General features: G+C 39.9%; 2 protein-coding genes across 2 annotated transcripts in view; both read right to left on the reverse strand.

Annotated features, from left to right (window-relative positions):
- Positions 1–3,534: 3,534 nt before the first annotated feature.
- Positions 3,535–5,229, reverse strand: TTC32 (tetratricopeptide repeat domain 32; the record flags this gene model as incomplete). The annotated part of the gene is made up of 2 exons (XM_079532651.1): positions 3,535–3,783; positions 4,866–5,229. The coding sequence occupies 2 exons, from the start codon at positions 5,227–5,229 to the stop codon at positions 3,656–3,658; spliced, it is 492 nt and encodes a 163-aa protein (XP_079388777.1). The 3' UTR covers positions 3,535–3,655.
- A 681-nt stretch (positions 5,230–5,910) lies between these two features.
- The window catches only part of WDR35 (WD repeat domain 35), a gene marked incomplete at both ends in the record, with an annotated part of 38,015 nt that continues 19,144 nt past the window's right edge, over positions 5,911–24,781 (reverse strand). The window contains 16 exons of the mRNA XM_079532810.1: positions 5,911–6,058; positions 7,292–7,532; positions 8,253–8,409; positions 9,193–9,327; positions 10,244–10,408; positions 11,476–11,586; positions 12,488–12,620; positions 13,746–13,892; positions 15,803–16,006; positions 17,111–17,247; positions 17,376–17,456; positions 18,032–18,242; positions 19,793–19,902; positions 20,588–20,641; positions 21,120–21,189; positions 22,151–22,295. Of these exons, the coding sequence (XP_079388936.1) occupies positions 5,911–6,058; positions 7,292–7,532; positions 8,253–8,409; positions 9,193–9,327; positions 10,244–10,408; positions 11,476–11,586; positions 12,488–12,620; positions 13,746–13,892; positions 15,803–16,006; positions 17,111–17,247; positions 17,376–17,456; positions 18,032–18,242; positions 19,793–19,902; positions 20,588–20,641; positions 21,120–21,189; positions 22,151–22,295 (2,249 nt within the window). The remainder of the gene's footprint in view (positions 6,059–7,291; positions 7,533–8,252; positions 8,410–9,192; positions 9,328–10,243; positions 10,409–11,475; positions 11,587–12,487; positions 12,621–13,745; positions 13,893–15,802; positions 16,007–17,110; positions 17,248–17,375; positions 17,457–18,031; positions 18,243–19,792; positions 19,903–20,587; positions 20,642–21,119; positions 21,190–22,150; positions 22,296–24,781) is intronic.

A 24,781-nucleotide genomic window follows, 5' to 3' on the forward strand; every position in this document is an offset into this window, starting at 1 on the left:
TACAGATCCAGCCTCTACCTCAGACCTACACTAATGCACTAACACACAAAACGCATTCTCCTTCTATCAGTAGTTTCAAGTTCTGAACGGTGTTTTCGCCTTTTTGAACCTCTGTCTTTCCCACAGGGGCCAGCACTGCTGCATAGCTGAGCTGGGTTGCACAAAGGCATCCGTTCCACCTTGTATGAACAGCACACCTTTCACTCCTACTTCATTTTTAACAAGGTTACTTACCAAATGAGACAGTGCACAGCACAGCCCTCAGTTCTAACAGACTTTCAGCTATCTAATGTCGGCTTACCTCTGCTGCCCGTACGTTGAAAAGGAATTAATTCTTACCCCTTATAACCTAAGCCTTTCCCCTCAACGTGCCACCACTTCTCTATCAGAATGATCCTCCTTGTTCTCCACGCTGCACCTCACACGCTAACTATACATGAAACATTTCTCAGACTGTTCCGTGCCCTGGTTTGGCCTGCTACCCTGCCCTTCTGTTATCTTTTCCTCCCTTGCTGCAAAAGCATGGAAAGGCCTTTGCAACACAAAGTGGGCAAGCTCAGTGACTCCTCCTGTGTCTCAGCAGAAGGAAAATCAGGGGTACTATGAAAAAGCACAGGATGATGTTATTCCTTGCCACATCCTCTGAACAAGTAAGATCTTGGAGGTTGTTGATTGTTTTGCTTCAGTACCTGGAATATTCTGTAAGGCAACAGGGAAATCAAGACATTTTTTTTAAACTTAGGGTATCATGCAGTGTGCCCAGGTGGCCAAGAAGGCCAATGGCCTCCTGGCTTGTATCAGGAATGGTGTGGTGAGCAGGACTAGGGAAGTCATCCTGCCCCTGTACTCGGCATTGGTGAGGCTCACCTCAAGTACTGTGTACAGTTTTGGGCACCTCAGTACAGAAAGGACATTGAGGTACTGGGGCAGAACCAAAGAAGGGCAACAAGGCTTGTGAAGGGCTTGGAGAATGTGCCCTGCGAGGAGAGACTGAAGAAACTGGGGCTGTTTAGTCTTGGGAAAAGAAGGCTGAGGGGAGACCTTATGGCTCTCTTCCAATATCTGAAAGGTGCTTCCAGCAAGAGTGGGGTTGGTCTCTTCTCACTGGGAACAGGATGAGGGGAAATGGCCTCAAGTTGCACCAGGGTAAGTTTAGGTTGGATATCAGGAAACACTTCTTTACAGAAAGGGTTGTTAAGCACTGGAATAGGCAGCCCAGGGAGGTGGTTGAATCACATTGAGTCACAACCCTGGATGTGTTTAAAAACCATTTGGATTTGGTGCTCAGGGACGTGATTTAGCAGAGGACTGTTAGAGTTCGGGTAGTATGGTTAGGTTGAGGTTGGACTCCAAGATCTTTTCCAACCTGAGCAATTCTGATTCTATGATCAGGTGAGAACAGTTAGTTGTTGCCAAATTAATCCCAGCTATGTGGAACTGCCAGTGAAGGCTACGCGAAGGAAAGAATCAACGGCTTTTGGAGAGTAGGTTTATAGGTAGGAAACCTTGGGATAGCAGCTGTGAATTATTCATGTCTGAAACATTTCTGGCCAGAGCAACAAGCCAGTCAACACACATTAGCAGCAGCCACCTGTTGGACTTCATGGTACCACACTGCGGCTGTGGTGGAGCGGACAGCCAGGATTGACCCAGATGCTCTACAGAGCTTTGCAGTTTTCGAGCACAGACAACCCCTAAAGCCTCGTGAAAGTATAAAGCCACCACACCTCAATGTTGCAGTGCATCCAAAGTAAACAGTCCGGGCTTCTTTCACAAGCTGAAATTTGTCTGAATTGCATATGGAACACTGTGTAAAGAGCTTGACTGCTCTCCATTAGATTTTTAGTTCTTAAAAGGATTATAAACAGGAAACCTTGCAGGACAAGGAAACTTAATAAACACGTCCTTAAGCTTTTTGATACGTTTTCAACAGTTGTGAGTGACAGACCACCACACAGCACTAGGTAATAATTCCTCAAAGTAGAACTTCAGAGGTCATACTCAACTGTTCATATTGCCTTACAAATTTTGATGACAAGTATAGTCTCAGCTCACCTTCTCACCATCAAATGAGCTGGTAAGATTTCTCAGCTTTGGAGACTGGGGTGGCATGAAAAATACAAATTCGTATGTGCTATTTTGGACACAGAGCATCAAGATACAACAGTGGAAATGGAGCGTGTGCTTGGTATATTCACAAAGTCCAATCTCTGTAAAACCTAGTCACAAACTCCTAGAGCCACATTCCAAACTGTAAATGGTTAAATTATTGTCATTACACATCACATTTACTTAATTTGTCCATTGCAGCTGTTAGTCACTCATCCCAAACCCGAAAGCACTCTTGGTATGACTGCTAGGGAACCACAGAAAGAAGGCAAAGAAGTTCAGAGACTGACATCTGCTCCCATAACTTACCCAAATGTTTCTACCACTAACTACGCAGGCTTCAGGATCATCCACATTGTCAGAGGAAGGAGAACCATCATTAGGACCATTTATTTATATATATTCTCCTAGTGTCAACTGGGGCAAACTAATATTCTTTCCTTTCTTAAAACCTTTATACTTTTATAAGCATTATTAATTCCATTATTAATCTCTGACTGTTTGATATTTTTACAATGAGATCAAAAAAATGTTCTGCTATCTTTTTAGGTAATGTAAAAGTAGCTCTAAAGAGCTTAAATGAACTTAAAAAGGACTGAACTCATAATCAAAGGTACACTTGGTGTCTCCTGAAAAGGTCTGCAGTTTTTCTTAATACACAAACACCCTGAAGCCTTTAGCTTCAAACTGCTGTCATATAGACAAACAGTAAGACCTTCATTATTGTCACTGTACTATTCACAAATCACAGTCTTAATAATGTAAATGTTTTAGATCATAGAATCATATAGAATCATAGAATGGACTGGGTTGAAAAGGACCACAATAATGACCTGGTTTCAACATCCCTGCTACGTGCAGGGTTACCAACCACCAGACCAGGCTGCCCAGAGCCACATCCAGCCTGGCCTTGAATGCCTCCAGGGATGGGGCATCCACAGCCTCCTTGGCCAACCTGTTACAGTGCCTCACCACTCTGTGTGAAAAACTTCCTCCTAATACCTAACCTAAAACTAATCAAACTAAATGAGGTTGCCAACAAAAGTTGTGGATGGCCCCAACCCTGGAAGTGTTCAGTCAGGTAGATGAGGCCTCGGGAAACCTAACCCAGTGGGCAGCAACCCTGCTCATGCCATGGGACTAGAACTGGATGACCTTTAAAGGTCCCTTCCAACCCAAACCATTCTAGGGTTTTTCTCCATGAAGGTATTTAACACAATATGAGAGAAAAGACAGAATCACAGCTTTAATAAGAGAACAACATAATTCGATAGCTGCTGCTGACCTTCCAATAGCTTTATATCAAGTGCTCCTGAACAAAATGACAAGTGACCCACAGAGATCTAAAATTATGCTTTTCCAAAACACAAACAATATCCAAAAATAGTTTATTTTAAAATTACAATACATTTCTCACTTATTTGCCCCAGAATGACGTTTCTTCAGTAGAGCATAGTGAACATAAATAAATGATTCTGTTTCATCCATCAGTGACAAAAATCACTTAAGTGTTCAGTAAAACATGTTCACACCATTAGCCGCGTCTTCAATAACCTCGCTTTTGTTTTTCTTCTTTGTCAAGAATAGCCTGTTTTAGACTTAATGCAGCATCCTCAAACTGAGGGTTCAACTCTAAAACTTTCCTGAAATCTTTCATGGCCTCATCAAAACATCCTGTCCAAAAAGAAAAAAAAAAATCTTTCTGTTAACTGCATAGTCATAAAGCAGAAGAAGGGCTCCTAATCATAGAATCAGTGAGGCTGGAAAAGACCTCTAAGATCACCTTGTCCACCCACCCACCCATCCCCACCATGCCAGAATTATGGGGTTTAGAGCACAAGTCTTACAAGGAGCAGCTGAGGGAGCTGGGATTGTTTAATCTGGAGGAGGCTCAGAGGAGACCTCATTGCACTCTACAGCCTCCTGAAGGGAGGTTGTGGTGAGGACGGGTTTGGTCTCTTCTCTCATGCAACAAGCAGGACCCTAGGAAATGGCCACAAGTTGCACCAGAGGAGGTTTAGGTTAGACATAAGCAAGAACTTTTTCTCTCAGAGTGGTCAGGCATTGGAATGGCTGCCCAGGAAGGTGGTGGAGTCACCGTTCCTAACAGTGTTCAAGAGGCATCTGGATGAAGAGCTATGAGATATGGTTTTTTAGTGCTTGTGGTAGCAATGGCAATGGGAGGATGGTTGGACTAGATGAACTTGTAAGTTCTTTCCAACCTGTGATTCCATGATTATATGCCCACTAAACACGTCCTTCTGTGCTACATCTCCACAGCTCTGGAACACCTCCAGGGATGGTGACCCCCCCAGCTCTCTGGGCAGCCTGTGCCAATGCATGTTAGAAGAAATGTTTCCTAATATCTGACCTGAACCTCCCCTGGTGCAACTTGAACCCATTCCCTTTCATCCTGTTGAGAAGAGGCCAAACCCTACCTCACTACAACCTCCTTTCAGGGAGTTGCAGAGGGCAGTAAGGTCTCCCCTGGGTCTCCTCCATTCTGAACAACCCCCGTTCCCAGCTGCAGCCCCATCACACTCAGGTTCCAGGTATCTTTCCCCGGCTCGTCGGTCTCCAGGCTCCCGCAGACGGAGCTCTCCAGCCCGGGCCGTCAGTCAGACATCACAACCCCTCCCAGCTCAGACGGAGCTCCCGCCCCTCCCGGCTCGGAGCGGGACCGAGGGCCGCGGTCGGGTCGCTCCGCCCGCCTGGGGTCAGACTGCCCCGGGTCACTCATGGAGGCAGCGCCGTACCCAGCCGGTAGAGCACCAGGCCCCGGTTGTAGTAGGGCACCTCGAAGGCGGGCTGGCTCTGGATGGCGGCCGTGTAATCCTCCATAGCGGCGTCGAAGTCCACCCGGAGGTATTTGATCTGCCCGCGGTTATTGAGGGCGGTGGCGAGATCGCGGCCGGTTCTGCGCGGGGAGAGAGCGGCCGTCAGGGCCGTGGGGCAAGTAGTGTCCCGCACCCACCCCCTCCCTTCCCCGCCGTACCCCGCTCCCCCAGCGATGAAGCGGCCGTACAGCTCCTCCGCCGCCTCGAACCGCTGCGCCGCGAACAGCGCGTGCGCCGCCGCCAGCAGCTCGGCCGAGCCTCCCGCCGCCGCCTCACGCTGCATGGCGGGCTTCCCGCGCGGCGCTGTGTGGAGACTTCCGGGGCGGCGGAGGGGACGGGCGCGCGTGGGAAAGAGGGCCGCGCTGCACGCCGTGGCGCTGCCTGAAGAGAGCCGCCCCGCTTCTGCGGTGACTGGTGCGGCCCGCGACACGAATGGAGAAGAGCCTCGCGTGTCAGAATTGAAAAATATTTAATAAAGTCATTCTATACATAAAGCCGCGTTGGTTCGTTGTGCAGTAAGATGGACGGCTCAGTGCGGGACAGGCGGCTCTTGAAACAGCAGGCTTGTCGCTAAATAGAAACGCCGCTTCAGGAAAATGGTAGTAGAAAAATGTGTATAATTCCATCACAATGGTTTCAGCTGAAGAATTGTGCCCTCCAAGAAAAATGGCCAGTTTGACAAAATGCATTCATTTCCTATGGCACTGCAACAATGAAAAGGAGCTCAAATATAATAGAACACTTTGCATGATTCAGAAATTAGGCTCAAAGAATGCTGTTACCTTAAGCCTTTCTTACAGAGGAAGAAAGGTTGTTATTTTGAATCATTTCTGTAGCAGTGGCACTACCTGTGAGAGTGCAGAACTGGCAGTGTGGTTTGAAATGTCATACATACAGAAATAACGATTTTTGAAGGTCCCTTCCTAAGATGCAACAGACTGGGGACACACAGTCCTGTCCTCCACTACGCTGAGCAGTGGCACAGAGGACAGAAGTTGTAATTGCTTCTTTCTTTGGCTTTCATACAATGCTTACACACACTGCACATCCAGAATCGATACTCCAGGATAGGGTCTCCTGTTGCAACACATACAGGAAGCTTCCCATCTCCGCTGTTTAAGAAGAGTCATAAAGATTAAAAAACATGGTTTTAAAACAGTAAAATAAATTTTAAAACCCTACATGTATAAATTTGTAAAACACCATAAATACCTTTAACTATGTCTTAATTGTGTGCTTACAGATACTTTGAAAAGTGGTGCCGTTCACCTATAAAATACTGCTTCTCTATTCAGGAATGTGCTTCTTCCTTCTTACAAGCCATTACATCACATAACTGTGTATGCTTAGCAGAGCCAAGTATGTAAATTTTCACACAGTGGAATGCACACCCGCAGAACCACCATGTGTACAGCCAACAAATTAGGACCAGCTGACCCAATGACTAAGAGAAAAGCAGTGAAGGATATACAAAGGTAAGGTCCAGTTAACACCTGCACTACTACTGCATTTATTCCTCTGGAGAATCAAGTTATTAGTAGGATTCTGAAAAGTCAAAATGTTACTCACTGAAAATAAAAATGGATTCACAAGCAATTTCCATACTCATATATTCCAGGCTCTCAGCAGGAAACAGATGTCAGTGACAGCATTTGGGGTACAGTCACTCCAAAGAATTAAATCTTATGACTTTCATATCCTGACTCTTTAACTTGCAGTACTCATCTCACACCACACAATGTAGATAATTCACAGAATACTGTACGCATAATGGTTAAACTCGTTCACATTTGCATCATTCCACAATGGTGATGTAAACACAGTAACATGATTACCTTAATGGCACATAATATATGATAACATATTTAGTAAAGGTACTCTGTCCATGTGTATTTCAAATTAAGGTGCTACATCCTTCTGGCCAGTTCCTGGAACATCAATGATCTCAGTTCCCTCTATATATTTTCCTTCCCCAAATTACAACAGAACAGGCTGCTCAGAGAGGTTGTGGATGCCCCATCCCTGGAGGCGTTCAAGGCCAGGTTGGAAGGGGCCCTGGGCAGCCTGGTCTGGTATTAAATGGTATTAAAGGTTGGCAGCCCTGCTTGTGGCGGGGGGCTTGGAGCTTGGTGATCCTTGAGGTCCCTTCCAACCCTGGCCATTCTATGATTCTCTCAAATGAAGCATTTTTTTTATGTTCTATGAACTGGCTAACACCTGCCTCATTCTTGCACAGTATTTGGTTTGAGCAAAGACTGCTCAAATGCTTACACACCATAGCAGGAAAAACAAACAAACAAAAAAAAAACAGGTTAATATTTTTATATCATACATGTATAACTCACCTCTCGAGAACATCATCCAGATCAGTTTTTTTGTTGTTCTTTGGAGAATGTCTTGTGAATATCTCTAGAGCAAGATCTTCATACTGCTGCCTTTGCTCCTGGCTAAGAGTTTCCAAGGATTCTAGTTTAACAAAGGCTTTTGAACAAGTATCAAATGCTCTGTTTGCACACGCACAGACAGCCAAAAGAGAATAGATTTCAACTGCAGGGATAATGTCTTCATAATCTCTCAAATGAAGAGCTAAGAAATGAAAAAAAGAAAATCCAAAGTACATCATTACGTATCTCCTGAGAAATACAAGCTTCTGTACAAAACAGTCACTATGGATTAGTATTTAGATTAGTATTAGTCCTGCAAATAATTCCACTGGACAACACAAACCAAAGTCTTTTCACTGACATCATTATAAAGCCTGCGTTCGTGATTCAACATATTTAAAAAAATAAACAGAAATAAAGGAAAAGCAAGTGCATTTGAACGGCAACTGAAAGAGCCTTGTTGAAGTTGACACACTTTTTCCTCAAACACACTAAAAATATTAATAATAATTTAAAAAGAAACCACGTAGAAGTATTTGAAATGGACCTCCGAGATTTGTAGCAAGTAGAGGGCACTATTTATTTCTCTAACTCCCACAGATACTTTAAAAAGCTGTCTACAAGGATGTCCCACATGAATTTAAAAAAAAAAAAAAACAAAACAGTCAACAGAAGGTATAAAGAGACTGTCCAATTTAACCAGGTAATACTTGGGAAGTTACATTTCCATTGTATCCAAAAAGATACTTTCCAAGTATCTTGACTGCAGCCAGATTCAGCTACAGTTTGTTACATGGCTCTGTTTTAAATCCCATGGATCTAGCAACAACAGAAAAATGTATGAACTGCAGATGAAAGTATGCTAAGTGCATGCCTGTAAAATTAGAGCCGTTTCTTTACATGCTGAGAGAAGAAATCCTACCTGTTTTAAGTGCTGCATCTACACAACCTTTATAGAGCTGTCTCTGTGCAAGTATGAAAAAATGGTAAGCTTCTGCTCCTCGCCAAGCATTGTCTGCAAAGCGATTAGTTGAAGAAAGGACATCTTCTTCCAGCAAACCCGCCAGAGCCGAAGCAGTCTGAAGCAAAGCAGTGTCACAAGTCATTTTTATACAGAAAACGGATACAGTGGGAAATGGTGATACATGAAAAGAACTTTTTTGTATTTGGCGATTGTACCAACTGTTTGTGTTAAGTGGAGAAAATATAAATACACGGACCTAAAATGAACGCTGTTAGGCATTTTTGACAGTGCATAAGCAGAACATATGGTGCAGATGTGTATAAATATATTATGTGCACATCTGCAGGCTAGTGCGTACTTTGGATTAATACTGCATTTCAACACCAGATCTCCTAAAACTTTGTTTAAACTCTTTCGTTTGTGCACACAAAGATGAAAGTACAAGCATTAAAAAAAAACATCCATTTGCTTCCCCCCTATCTGGAGTAGTCTCCCTGCTACATTATAGCCAACTTGAACTAATCACAAAATCTCACTGTGAGATTGACAGTTATTCCTAAACGTAAGTAAAGTGAGATTCTCAAAGGAAAAGAAAATCTTAGTATGATTTTTCTTGTTGCAGTGAAAATCTCAAGAATACACACACACACACACACACACACACACACACACATTAACCTCAGGCAGAAAAATGTCTATTAGTACAAGTTATTTATATGTTTTAAAACAGTATATTAAATGGTTTGTTTTCGTGGTACATTTGCTTTAAAGAAATAAACAAAATCTTTCTTCTAGAAAGAAAGGGTGTTATTAAAAAATAACCTAAGGCAGTTTTATTTATTCTGACTAGGGAGCATGTAAGAGTTAATGTGTAGAACTCAAGAAAGGAAAAGCCTACCTCTGAACCTTTAACTTTTCCTCTCTGTGCATTCTGCATTTGCTCATGGCATTGCTCCATAAGTAAAGCTGATAATACATAAAGCTTTTTAACTCGCAAAGGCTTTGTTCTTTTCTTTGCCTCTTCATCTGCAATCTGAAAAATCCAACATGAAGGAATTTATTGTAGATATATATACATATATATGTATGCATGTACAAGAAAAATAACAATTCTCTTGGACAGCCACACATTGCACAATCCTCAGAATTTATGCCAGAAACGATTCTGCATTTGAGTGCAATAAATTAGACTGCAAACAGAACTATAAATGAATGTCTCAGTGAAGAATGCACATCATTCTTTATTTGTTTAGCTAACAACTACGTGAAGCCAGATATTCAAAAAAATCAGTGTCACCATTATGTCTGCTGACAATAAATATTTTTCAACACTGTAGGTTAAGAAATACATTGCCTTCAATAAGAAGGATGCATTTTGAAAGCAACAGACATACAGAAAAATATGTATTCACTATAAAAATTGCATATCACTCTTACAGATTTTATAAGCCATGTACACAAGTCTCTTCAGGTAAGCCTAATGTAGGAAAAATCTGCATCTTGAAAGCACAAAAGCATTTTTCAATCAAAGAAAGAGACACCAAAATTTAACTGGTACTTCACAACATCATTATTCTTAAAAACAAAGAGATAAAACCAGCATAAAACAATGCAGACATTGCATCCAGGCTGGCTTGCTATACACCTTCAAGTAGACAAGGACCTTTCCTGAGGTGCAGTTCATCTCACTCAGAAGAGATGGTCTCAAATCAGGTGGTTTGTGTTCTGAAATTCTCTTCATCACTGGCTAAAGAGAACATCTCTATCTTAAAGAATTACCCTAGATATCTTAAACTTTAGAAATGGATTCATCCTGGCAGTTCCTCTTTATTGGTACATTCCTGTACATTTTTAACAACAAGATAAACCCCAGAAAATAAATAGCATGGGAATAACTGAGGTTTTGGACTAGCTTTTGATACCTGATATAAAAATAAAATCTGCAATACCTTGAACATGAGCTTAGCAGCTTCAAAGAAGTAATTGGCTTTGCGATAGAGTTCTATTGCATCAAGGATTTTATTCTTTTCCAGTAAATGAGTTGCATATCTTGCTAACAAGGATCCAATCTCTTTCATATTGTGACTTTTAGCCAGCTCCACAGCTTTATTCCACTAGAAATGAAAGCAAACAAAGATGAATCTACATTTTTCAATGCACTCTGAGAACAAGCCTTCTAATGAATAATTCACAACAACTGTGCACAATACTTCATTACTATTTAGAATGACTCTGCTGTACAATTCAAGTAGAATTCAAGCAAATAGCATCATTGCCAGTCATGTGATGCAGGAGACTTGTGAAACAAATACTGGACCGTGGTCGAAAACCACATAGAAAACAATTGCTTCTGCTTTGATAAAAGCTTTGCAAAACCATTGCTGCTCATAGTTGGATACGTGGATTTTAACACTTGGATGTTATTGAAACTCAGACTCTCAAAAGCACGTCAGTCTATGAGCTCAAACCAAACTTCTACACACCTCATTTTTGTCCATGAATTTTCCTGTCTTCAACAGTTTGGCTACTGTGTTTGCCCACAAAGTTGGCAGCACTAAGAAGCCCGGCTCCATCTCATATCCAATAGCTATCCATAAGGTAGGAAATTGTACACATAACACCACCATTAACCAGCCCTCACATTCACACAGATTCCCTCATTGCCATCCTCAGTTTCTCTCATTTGTGTTGACACAGCATACGTGCAAACAAATCATACTAGAGAACAGCTCCATCTGTGAACACGCTGACAGTTTCTCAGACCAGCTCTTTTCCAGCTACATCCCAGTGCAGCCACAAGTAATTTGTATCTGTAGAAGGAAGGAAAGGAGATACAGAAGCTTCCTAGTTTTCCCCCCCAACAGCATCAGGAGGCAGCACGGACTTGAGCAGAGCCTAGCCCTACAAAGGCCACAAGGCCACGTACTGTTGTATGCTGAGCACGCTTACCAGAGCGTTGCTGTAAATGTACTTAGCACTGCTGTAAATGTACATGCCACTGTTCTTTCGATGGTCTAGCACTCATTTCAAATAACTGGCTTATGAATCAAAGTATAAATTTTTCAGAAGTCTTGAAGAATCATCTGATGCTTAACAAGGATTTGTATTTAACTGGGCAGTAGGATAACAATCTGAATGGTTAACTGGTATTGCTAAAGCACATCAACTACTGTTGTCCCACCTGGTTAAGATGTACACAGGTATCTACTGCATCCTTTGGTCGATTGCATTTCAGAAAGGCTGAAACAGCTTGTTCACACATCCCCACTCTTACAAACATATGAGCTATATCCTGAAAAAAGCAACAACACCACATTAAATTAATTTTCCATATTTTTCCTACATTGCATAGAAGCTACAACAGGTATGGTTTTTTTAGTTCAATTCCAAACTTTGGATAAGAAGGCTGCTTGTTGCACGGATGCTGTGAATAAAACATGTGCAGTTGTAAGTCTTCCAGGCAGCATGCTACTCTCACACACTCATTCTGGAATTACACATTGGTTCTGTATTTAAAGACAATACTGCTTGAAGATTTTCTAATTAAATCACACTAGAAGGACTGTGTTCTTACTACATATTGTCCACTTCACAAAACTTTGCTATTACAGATTAAATAGAAAATGCAACATCTTGCTTTATTACACCTACTGAATAACATTAAGTTAGTGTGTTTTACATTTTTCAAGCACTGTGGAATAATCAATCATATTATAGTTTTCAATTAGCCATAGCACAGTAAGTCACGAATTTCCTTCCTTTCAGCAAGGTAGCTCCAATCTTCACTGCACATTAGCATTCCTACCAGAGTTATCATGTGAGAAGTTAAACCAGGAAGAATTTGGGAGAAAAAAAAAATAGTGCATCTTAGATGACAAAATGAAAGCTTAAGGATCCAGCCACAAGGATTAAATTCTTAGAGAAGCATAGCTATCTTAGAGACAAATGCCAGCAAACTAACTTAGCAGTGACCACAGAGCCTGATGACCAATCAGATCTATCTGTGGAAGTGGCCAATAATGGAATGATGGAGAATGAAAACAGTAATATTTCAGATCAATACCAAAGTAGAATCATTGTGCTTGAATAGGTCATTAGTGCATTCCTCGTTTTGCTCCTTCCCAAGATGGGATACTTCAAATAAAAAGTTAAGCATAAGACAATGAGACAATAAGACAATACTTCTTGCTTACAGGGAGTAACTTATTATTCTCTGGAAGTGAGTTCGCCAGATTCTCTAGTCCTTGGTAGTCTTCTAGCATGTAGTAGCATTCAGCTAAACGTTCCTGGTTCCGTCCTTGTACATAATATTGTACAGCATTTAACCTAATAAAGACAAAACATGAATGTGGTACAATCAGACATACAAACCAAACTTCAAACTGGGTAAGCCTTTTGTGTCTGTAAATTTAAAATGACCTTTTAAATGGGTAACTTTGCTCAAGATCTTTAGTAACTAAAATTTCTCTTTTTCTAAAATGCACTACATGTTTTACTTTTCAGAAATCACTACGCTGAAGTAGCAGTAAGATTCATTTTCTGACTGAGCATAAGGTTAAGATGCCAGTGAACCTGAAAATCGTATTCCCACATCTGCACAGATCATGCCTGATAGTCACCAGCAACTCAGAGCAAAACTGAAAGTTGAGCACCTCTGTACTTTAAAACATGAGCACTACAACCTCCAACACCAACCTCTTAATTGCCGATATTATCTAGAAATAAACTTACAGAATCTACTCACAAGCTTTTAACTAATTTGGGACAAAGTCTTTCTAGTAGTGCATTTTGCATAACTGTAATAATTAGTGGAGCTTTGGCAGAATGCTCTGGATGCTTACAATACACGTAAGTTTAAAAAGTAACAAGGAAAGTGTATGAAGGTCTCATTGCCACTTATTAACCACTAAGACATGACTGCTCAGCTAAGTCCCCGACAGCAAAACATGTTCTGGGGAAATACCATTTGCATGCAGCTCTTAATACACTCATGAGTACTCAGTTTTGTCAATGTCTGGAGACATATCCATGTCAGACAGATCTCTGGACCTTCTCAAATGCCCCTAATTTTAGATGTTCTAGAAAATCTGTGGATTTGAAATTCACTGTTATTTAGTACCTTCTTCCTGTTTGTTTGTTTTTTAATATTCCATACCCACGCTAGTATCACTGTCTCTGCTTTGGTTTTTGTTTTGTTTTCTCTCCCTCCTTTCCTCCCTCCCTTCTTTGAAGTGACCAGACTTCTGGAAGTACTTAGATTTGTTTTTTCCTTCATTCTTTAGACAGCTGATCAACAGCTCTCAGATGTAAAGGCGTTAAATCTCATCATTACAGAATCATCCAACGTATTACTCTGATTTTCCTTATTTCTGTCCCTTCTCATAATGTAAGTCTTGTCATTTATCATTTCCTTTGTATTTTCCTCCTTACTAGCTCCCCTACAGAACATACCACTTCTGACGGTCTGCAAAATAATCTCCAATAGCATTGTGTGCTTGTTCAAGAAGGGCATCATCCGAGTCACCAGAGCCAGTTTTCAGTAGCTGCAGAACTCGAAACCAATCTCCTAGTTTTATTCGTAGTCCAATGGCAAGATCTCTGACATAAACAGAAAATAGCAGGAAAAGACAAATTAGCTAACAAAAAATCTTGAGGCAAGGCTCCAAAAATATTTTCACATTCATAATCCATACCACAGTGATCACAGTGATCCCTGATACCTCATGCAATTTAAGCTATGTTCCAAGTAAATACATGAGCTCAAAAGAGCTCATAGATTACATCATGCAAATACACTTCCCTATCAGTCACACGGCTGCATGAAGAACACTGAATTACATTCAATTGCCAAATGTCAGGTCTCCTCTTGCTCTGTATACCTTTCATCTTCCACTGTTGAAAAGCAGAAGGGCAGGGGAATGGCCAAGGGGAAGGAATATGAATGATGAAGGATGACATCTAACAAGGTTCATTTCAGAGAGTCAATTCAAGATGACTCTGAAAGACGGAAAAAGACTTGGGAGTAATCTTTCCTTTTTATTATTCGTGCATATTTATGCGACCCACTCTGTATCTGTCTAGCACATTTTTCCTACCATGTAACACTGAAACTGTTTTGTGTGAAAATGCAGTAATTCTGCATGTGGATAGAAAATAAGTGGGAGAGAGACATAACCCCATTTTAAAATGCTCTAAATTTACCAGTGAGCTGAATAATGAGATACCAAGTCAGTACAGTCTGTTAAGTAAAAACTTCTATCAAAAACATTTCAAATGCATTTGAAAAATATGTTTCAGCCTAATCTATGGTAGGTCTTCATCAAGAATTTTCTAGTGGTGTGTAGGCACACAGGGCAATACGGAATTGCATGCTTGTAGCTGGAGAATAAGACATTCTGCTGCTGAAGAAATCAACAACAACAACAAGGCCTGCCTTTGCCTTCTACACTCCCAAAGGAATCAAATATCTCCTCAGTCACACGTTAAGAAATATGTCATTTCTGGAAATCAACATTTCTGGGCAAGTGAAGGTCTTACAAGACATTCCACCTCTCCAGAACAACATACTCTCATGGGCTCACTATATGAAAACTTTTCCATCACTAGGATCTAACATGCACCTTTCTCTAGCTTCTGCTTTTTCTCCTTCTGCATTTCATACTGGGGAAGAGGGATGTTCCTCATTCTTACATCATAAAAGAAGAATGACATTTTCCTCCAACATTCCCTTTCCTTTCTTTCATGACTTCATTAATCAAAGCTTAAACATTTCATCTGTTCAGAAGTTTGGACACTGCGTTGAGGGACATGGCTTAGTGAGAACTATTGGTGATCAGTGGATGGTTGGACTGGGTGACCCTGTGGGCCTTTTCCAACCTTGGCAATTCTATGACTCTAAGTGATTCACGTGTCTCTTCATGTCTGATCATCACCTTCAGGCTGCATCACACAGCTGCTGCTATTACAGAAAAAGGACAATGAGGAACACAGTGCTCAACCTTGTTACTCAGCATTAATTTATATTTTTCAGCAATACTGTCATTTAGTTCTGTTCTTGTTTTCATTCCTCAGCAAAAATTCCACTGGCCCACAGTCCTTTCTGTCTCTCCTAAGATTAACGTTAATTAGAAACTTCACTGTTTGTACACGTAATTCAAAAGAACGCTACTTGGCAACTAGCTGAGAGCAACAATACATAAATTAAATATTAGTTTTAAGATTTTTGTGTTTTTGGATTCCCAAATGAAACATCTACAAAATATTTTCTAAAAACATCTAGAAAAAACAGCACCACCAAGAGCAGCTCAGAATTCTCAGATGATTTGGAATGCTCTGGTTCACACAAGGAATTGCTTACATATCAATATAACAAAGTTCTTCCCATCTGATGTTGTTCTGTCTTTCCAGCAACTGGTCGTCAACGCTAAACCAGTCGTTCCTTATATGGGTATTTGTTTTCCAAGACATTTTTTTCTTTATTTGCTGCTGAGATGACCACATGCAATTACCTTCTGTCCATATCCAGATACATTCTTTCAGCTTCTTCAAATCTGCTGAAATAGGCTGCCACTTCTGCCTGCTTCATTGACTCGCTCTGCAGGTTGCCTAGGCGCTTCACAAATTTGATACCTTGATAATCCTTGCAGCGCACAAAAGCTTGTTCAGCAGTCTGCAGATCTAGCTTCTGAAGGGCAGCTTCAGCCAGGAGACGCCTGTGTGAAAAACAAATGCAACACATAGAAAAGCAGCTATACATCAAATAAGCTGAGGGAACTGGGATTGTTCAGTCTGGAAAAGAGGAGGCTCGGGGTAGACCTTATTACTCTCTACAACTGCCTAACAGGAGGTTGGAGCAAGGTGGGGGCCAGCCTCTTCTCCCAGGTAACAGCAATACAATGAGAGGCAACGGCTTCCAGGTGCACCAGGGGAGGTTCAGGTTGGGTATAAGAAAATATTTATTCTCCATAGGAGTGGAGAGGCACTGGAACAGACTGTTCAGGAAAGTGTCACTGTCCCTGGGGGCGTCCAAGAACCACGGAGATGTGGCACTGAGGGACATGGTTAGTGGGCATGGTGGGGATGGGTTTATGGTTGGACAAGGTGATCTTAGAGGTCTCTTCCAACCTTAATGATTCTATTATTCCAACCCCTGAGATATGGGACATTAGCTAGATTTCCAGAACTGTTTTCACATGTTTATTCTTACATGTTTGCTATGCAGGATTTAAATTCAGTTTAATAGTCAAGTTTAACTTGTTAAACTTGTTTAACTAAGTTACCTTCCTCAGATTATTTCATTTTGAAAGGATATGACAAATTATGATTGATGCACCCTCCCCATTCTCACTTCATTCCTTTACAGCCTGTCCTAAATGGTCCATGGTATAGTTATGCACGCTTAGGAGGAAAAACCTCTTTCTTGCCTTCTAGAAAAACATACCACACAGCCTGAAAACACACCAATTCCAGAAGAGGCAGGGAGCCAGGCTTGCAGGGGGACTGCAAGGTTCTCTTCAGGTCTTACATCAGCACTATAAAACGCCTTTGTAGATGATTCAGCTTCAGTGTAACAGCATTCCCTTTTAGAACAGCAGCCCTTCAGACTGCAGCAGAGTACTGCTACTACTTATCATTATTATTATTTTTTTAAATAATGATTCTCATTAAATTGTATGCTGGTTGGCTGCTCTTAATTTGAGGGGTTTTTTTTTCCACTTAGTGGATAGTTAGATCTGTCTGAAAAAGAAGACTACAAAAGAAAGAAAACATTTAAACAAAGAAAGTTGGCTTATTATGAGATCTTTATTTTATTTTACCAAAGTCTGGGATGTGGATTATCTTCTATGAACTGGGAAGATTCCTCAATTCCAACTTCTTCAATCAGTGCTCGACTGTCTCGTAATGATCGAATCTCAAAATTGATGATGTAATCTTTGTTAGGGCGTTCAGGATTCTAACATAATAAGAAAATGAGAAAAACATTTTTATTCTGTCATGTTTACTCTCACCCATCAGTGACATCTACTGTTCAAATCAGTTAGACACCAACTCTTCCCACAAAATAAAATACATTATACTTACCTTTAGTATTTCATCCAGAAGAACAGATTTGATTTCTAAATCTTCAAAGTTGCAAATATATCCAGAAGTTTGTATAGGTTCCTTAAAGTAAAACAGTTAAAAGGGAATTAACCTGTATTCTAATTACATTCTAAACAAATTTTTAATGTATGTAAAAAGTCTTCCCCTTGTCCAAACTCGGACTTGACTGCTTTTCCAACAGGAAATAAAACCATTGGCATTAGTGACAATCTCATATACACAGACATAATTAAAAATCCTGGTATTTATAACCAGATTATGACGAAAAGACAAAGGAACAACATCTGGACTCGCCCAAACCACGCATTACAAATACCTTTATTAAAATTGGGTTTCCTGTTTCTGAAGCATATTATTATTTTTAGGAGCATAATTTTTGTAAGGAAGGAAAGGATAACAAGCATTATTTATTTTTTAATCTTTGCAGGTTTGATAGTTTATTTCACACTTATTTCATCTTAAATGAGACCCTAGCATCAGAACTGACGAGATGTTGAGATGTCCAGTTATTGATTCATATGAAGTTTATTGATATCAAAATACTTATTAAACTGCAAGCATAAAAATAATTCTATTCAACACAGAGCCATTATCTTAGAGTGGACTCGTAAACTGAGTCGTTTGTTTACATTTACCTCTGGATCCAAGTTTCTGAAAACATACATTCTTGTTTTCTCCATCACTGCAAACAAATCTGGGTTATCTTTGGCCCATTTCATATCCCAGACATCTTTGCGTTCCAGTTTGAGCTGTTCTCCAATCACCTGCTGCCCAGTACTGCTTATGACTCGTGCATCCAAGTCAAAGAAAGTCAAAACTCCTGAAAGGTCTATGATAGCAACACGGCTGCAGAACAGGGGAGAAAAAACAAACAAACAAAACAAAGGAGTAATAAAAGGACAGCTAAGTAACACTATTCAAAGCTGTACATCTGAAATAAGTTTCCTGAACTGGCACACTCAGGCCAAATTTCCCTCTAAACCAACTCCAAGGTTTCAGCAAGATCCTGTGATTTTCATTGATCTGTACAGCGGAGAGAGACTAGAAACATGGAAAAGAGGCCTTCATCTTCTCCTTCTGGATCTGGACTGTACTGACCTGTGCCTGTTTTTTATCCAGCACTCTGAAGATGCTTCGTACTTCAGATAAAAAATTTAGTAAAACACACGTTCAGCTTCTGACTACACTGTTTTCTTGGCAGAACCTAAAATTAAGAATTTAACATATATGCTTTTCTTTATTTAGTAGGAGGAAGATTCCTAAATTAAAAATATAGTGCAGTGATCCAGAGTGTTCATCCCTGAAACAGGATTTCTATTACTACTAAGGGTATATATATTTTTTTTTCTAGATAATAGTATATATAATCCAATTAATCTTTTCCCTATATTTTAAATGATGTCAAATACAATTTCTAAAGGGTTACATTTGAAAATTTACAGTTACATACATTATCAGTGAATGACAGTAGCCTCTATTTACTGTCAGTCATTTACTGCAGTGCTGTTTTAAAAGCATTTTTTAATATTTTTCAATATTGAAATGCATTTGACAACCTTAATCTTCATTATAATTTCAAAAACAATCCAATTAACTTGGAAAACCTTGTGAATCTGAGTATTTTCCAGTAATACAAAACCATTTAGGAAGGTAACAGCTTGGGTTCAAAACAAAACTAATGCAGATCTGGCTTGGTCATTGGTAGCTTTTTAAGTGAATCAATCTATTTTTGGTCTACAAATGAAGATATCTACACTTTTGTTACAAATTTTGTTTGCAATTATAAAGTTCTTTTGAAGTGATTAAAATTGTCTCAGACAAGAGTGCTCATTAGTGTATTTTTGCCTTTTCTGTCACAATCCTCTAATTCTCCTGGGGGAAGGGGAACCAAAGGCACTGTTAAACATTAAAGGTTGTCTACCAAGTATAATGCAGCTTCAGTATTGGCTTAAGAAAAGCTTTAGCAGGAAATCCTGCTAGGAGCTTTACCACCAATTACAGTTTGCAACAGTGGAAAACTAACATGGGACGAAGAAGGTTTCTAGGCATTAGGAGGACAGAAATAAAAAGAAACTTCAGAGGTATGAAGTTTCATGTTATGACATACTTTCATCAATTCCTGACCTCAAGAAGCTCGTGTTTGGTTTATCTTTTAACAGAAATTTTCCCTTGTATATTTCCTTACAGACCTTAAAGAGTGCAGTACACAACGAAGCTTTACCAACTCAGCCTCTTACAGCAGACTGACCAGTAAGAAATAAAGAAATCATTAATAGCCAATAAATTAAGTAATTTATATTGAAGTAAAGTTAGTGCATTATTAGCAATGTTTTCACCAAATGCAGTAGTTTAGTTTAAAAGTGTTTGCCTTTGTTAGAAGCAGACCTGTATCTTACCTAGAGTTGCAGTTCAAAGACAGCTGATGTGCCCGACAATTCAGGGTATACTTCTGAATTAAGCCGACGTTAGGAAGGCTGTATCTGTGAATAGTGCCAGATTCCCTTCCCTAGAGAAAAGCATTTTTTAAGAATTTTTCTATGAATAAACAGCTTAACACAGTTTTCTTTATGTGCTGTTCTAGACTAAAGAGCTCTTGGATGAGTGGCTGAACCAATGTGGGAAGAGGCAACGTCATCACTCTGGAGTTCTTAATTCTGCTATTTCAAGAAAATAATTTCTTAAGAGGCTACAAGTTAAAGATCTGCTTAAATAAGATGTTACAACACAGTCATGTGGAACAGCCCAGGCAGCTTATTTTACCTGCTGCTAAAGCCTTACTTTGGAAGATAGTCAGTCATTTTAAAGGCAGCCCAAACATCATTCCTTTCCCTTTTTATTTTCCCCACCCAATTCACCTGGAAAGATCCTCCTTGCCTTTCACATCTTTGACTTTTTTCATATATGTATACCCTATAAATTGAAAGGCAGATTTGGCTAGAAGAGTTAGAAAGGTTTGACCACTGTAACACATTATTGCATCAACTAATGACTTTCACACTTTCTCCATCTGTTTTCTTTCCTGTGTCTCAGTGTTTTTGTCCAATTCATTCAAAAGATGTCAAAAAAAAAAAAATCACTGGAGTAGGAGCATGGGAAAACGTTTTAAGTATGACTGCTCGTGACTTAACTGCACAAGAGTCCCACCTACAAGAGCAAGTGGCAACTAGAAGTTGTTTTAACCCCCAACTTACCACAAGCAGTATCTTATCAGATGCTGTTATTGCACAAATTGGATCTCTCGTTCCCTGAAAGCATACAAACAACACCAACACTTGTTTAATATTGCAATAGGAGTGAACCTCTACAGAAAAAAAAAAAAAAGAGTTATGTTTAAATATCCAAAAATGCTGCCAAGTGTTTACACAAAAAGGGGCTATCAAGCTTTATCACTGTACAATAAATGGAGGATTTATGATATCAGTAGCCTTTGGTATGGGAAACATGGTAACAGTAAGAGTTTCCTTCTGGGGCCCATTAATTCTCCAGAATACACAATACACTTTTTCGCTGCATTTTACACAGTTTGATGTACATTTCTAGTAATACATAGTGATACAAGAACATTTTACTAACCAGATGCAACACTAACATTTTTGTACAAAAAGTAGAAGAAAATAAAAAAGACCCATTAACAAAAACCCAAGCAAATATATACAGCAATGCCAGCTACTGCTTACAAGCTACCAGTGATACCATGATAAACAAGTTAAAAACAAGGCTCACTTCAAAAGCTTTACTGTAATCAAGGTGTCCATCTCCAGATCCTGAAGGAGTGTCATCAATATGATAAATCCTGTGGAGAAGGAAGGAGAAAAAGTGCCTTTGAAGAAAGAAGGGTCATTTTTGTTAGAATACAGGTATCATCAAACCTTGGAGAAGGAACCACTGTAACCAGAAAAAAAAGTATAAAAGCTAAGCCTGCTCTTGTGTTCCAGTAGTGCTCCCCCAGTAACCCTGCTTTCAGTTGATACAGACATGGTATTTGCTTTCACCTTCACTACACGATGGCCCATAATGTCAGTTCCATATGATCTACAGTCCTTCATTCTGCAACAAGAAGATCCTGCAAACGATCAATCATCTCAGCGTCCCCTTTCAGATACTATATTTTCCTCATGCTCTTTTCCATTACTTAGGAAGAATGTCAGTATCATGTCCACAAAACTTACATATTGCTATATTCAAAACTTTATCAGAACTCTTCTGCCTTAAAAAGCAAAACCATTAGAAAGAGGAAGTCAATGTAACTAAGTTAACATAACATGAGCATAGAGTTATTATATGAAGTAATTATTTTGGATGGGCAGATGATAACAACTTTGGCTTGTTTAGTTTGAGAACAGGCCATACAGGATTAGAGGCCAAAGACACAGTAGGGCAAAATTCTATTTAGAGAATAGCTGGACAGAATATGCCCTAACAGCCACTGACACAGAAGTAATGATTAAAGTTATCAGAGTGAATATAACTGCTGAGAAATTAAGGGTACAGAGAAGACAAAAACCCACAGCATCAGACATGCAGCTCTGTAAAGGAGGCATTCACAGGTAGCAGTGACAGTAAGCAGAAAACTAATTGGAAAAAAGTCTAAGAGATCTGGATAATAGCTGTGCATTTGTCATGAAAAACTACACTTAACAATTTTGAGTAGGAGAACAATAATGAGGAGTTCATACTTTAGGTATGGGAGAATCCACTTTTATCAAAATCATATTTATGCAAAAGGAAGAACATGAAAAAGCCTGGAGACAAACCTTTCCCTGCCTTCTTTTCTGGTCCGTGCCACCTGATTAATCTCCATTGCCGTGAGCTTCTTGGCGATGCGATATTGCCAGATGTAAAACGCTTCTTTGGAAGCTGCTACCACGTGTGTTCTGGTCATTGTGACAAACAACGGCCCTGTTATGAAATCCAAACGGTTGTAAACTTAGAGCAGCAAGTACTGGACTAGGTAGGAACTTGTGATTTTTTTTTCCAAATGTGTGAAATTGTATCTCCATAGGATAAAAGACCAAAAAAAAGAAAAAAGAAAGAGTAGATTTACTTAATTACAAATAAGTTAATAAATTCCAGAAGTTCTTTCAAGGCACTGCTTTTATAATTAATATTTTTCTCCCCATTATTCCAGCACTTTTCTTTTTCCTTAATGCGAGTCCAACTCTCCTGCAATGAGCAGAGACACCACAGGTAGCCCAGCATCAGGCAGCCCTGAGCCTTACCAGCCTTGCCCTGAATGTCCCCAGGGACGGGGCATCCACCATAAAGACAGGTAACCTGTTTCAGTGCCTCATCACTTTCCCTGTAAAGATTTTTTCCTCATGTCCAACCTAAATCTGCCCTTTTTAACCTTGAAGCCATTTCACCTTGTTCTATCACCACAGAATCTGCTAAAGAGTCTGATCCATTCTTTCCTGTAGCTCCCCTTCAGATACTGAAAGGTATCCAGACATCACTGCAGAGGGAAAGCCAAGGTTCTTTTTTACTTCATCCTTAAAACCATTTAGAATGCACGGCTAAAGGCAATGTCTCATTCCTGCTGTCAATGTTTGGTGGATATAGGCACTCAAGGCATCACATTATTCTTTATACTACACTGTCTTGGTTCTATCATGGCTTTTTCTTTCACGTTTTTTTGAGTTCTGAAAATCAAAAATCAAGAATCAGCACATAAAATACATAGGAAAAAAAATCAGAAATCAATGAATAATCCCTCAATGCAAACTTGACACTTCAATCAATATGCCACCAGACAAATGCAAATTCCATTTTACAGCCCTGTCTGTTAGTGAAGTGCGTTGCAGATAACATGGTGTAAGCACAAAATCTAATTGTTTTGCAATGAATCTCTCCACTTTTTCCTTATATTAGCAGAGGATGGAACTCTGGGGGGTGCTATAGGCCTGCCATAAGGTAGAATGGCACTATGATGGACAGACTGGGGAAGACTGGTTGAACAGACTTCATTTCTCTGAAACCAAGAGGATTTTGATAAGCTACCTAACAGCTGTTTAATGGTTTTTAGTATAGATGTCAGTACTGGATGAGAAGGCTGAGAGGCAATGCTTAACGTGTGAGCAGTAGCACGGATACAGCAGTTGTTTACATTTCGTGAAATCAGTGTATTTCATTTACCTGTAACACAGCTCAGTGATTAGTTTTGTGCTCACACCTGAAGAATACAGTCTCAGATTCAATAAACAAATTCAAAAATTCTGCGTATTCGCTGTAATTCTCTTATTAACTTGCAGCTCTATCCGTCATAACAACCAAAACTGAGCTGCTTCCCAACAAACCCTCACGCTTCCCTGCCACTTTTAATCAGCTCTCGGAGTAGCTTAGCCACAGAATAAATTGGATCAGTTTGTTGTTTGATCTGACTGAAAACTAATCCCAAAGTTAAAGAAGTAAAAGATTAAGTTGGATTAAATAGAGAATCACAAATGACGGAGCTAACATAAGAGAGCAGGAATGAGAAGCTAACACGAGGGGCACAAACCTTCTCTTCTTTGCAACAGCAGGGCAATTAGAGCTGGGTTTAAGTCCAATGTGAAAACACATGGAGAGGGATAACATTATACACAGCACAGAGAGTCAACAGGATCAGATGGATTCAAACAAACATCTGGGAGAGATGCATCTGTACACAGGAACTGACCTTTTTGCACAATTGCTACATAACTAAAACTGGACAGAAGTGGGATGGATGGAGTTTTCTAGAATTGATTAAGCATTTTATACTGGACAGTCACTGAACAAAGACAACAACAAACAAACAAGTCATGCAGAAACATTTATGAGTAAGGAAGAAAAACACTGATCTCCCTCTTCCCACTTCAGGGCTGAACCACTGGGCTACACTGCTCCTAACATGACTTCTATGTTGGCTGCAAAACAGCACAGCTTCTAAAGAAAAGGGGATGTCCTTCATGGGAAGGGAAAGATGCTTATTTCAGTTCTCTCATGCTGAGGAAGATCTAGAATCCCTTTCTAGGCAGTTAGTCTAACTACTTAGTTTCCTAACTATTATTCCTATTACATTTTAACAGCACTTACCCTTTGGAACTTAGGCATCATACCCCTCTAAAGAATTTGCACTCTTAGTCGTAAACTGAGAGAAAAGCAAGCACCTTAAGTCAGAAGCAGGCAAGATAATTGGATACTCCTCTGCTCAGCATTTCTACCACACAGTAGCTTTCCACTCCAAGGACAGACTTCTTCAATTCTGTAGCCCTTTCCATTGATTTTGAAGACAGCTAATTTCAGTGTTAAGGTCCTGATTTTTTGGAATTTGAAAATGTAGGAAAAGCTTTCTGAAAGGTGCCTTACTTTTCAGTAATCATATACTTAAAAGGATTTAACATGCTATGCCATTAAAACAACAGCAA

Source organism: Tetrao urogallus (assembly GCF_951394365.1).
Source record: "Tetrao urogallus genome assembly, chromosome: 2".
NCBI lineage: Eukaryota > Metazoa > Chordata > Aves > Galliformes > Phasianidae > Tetrao > Tetrao urogallus.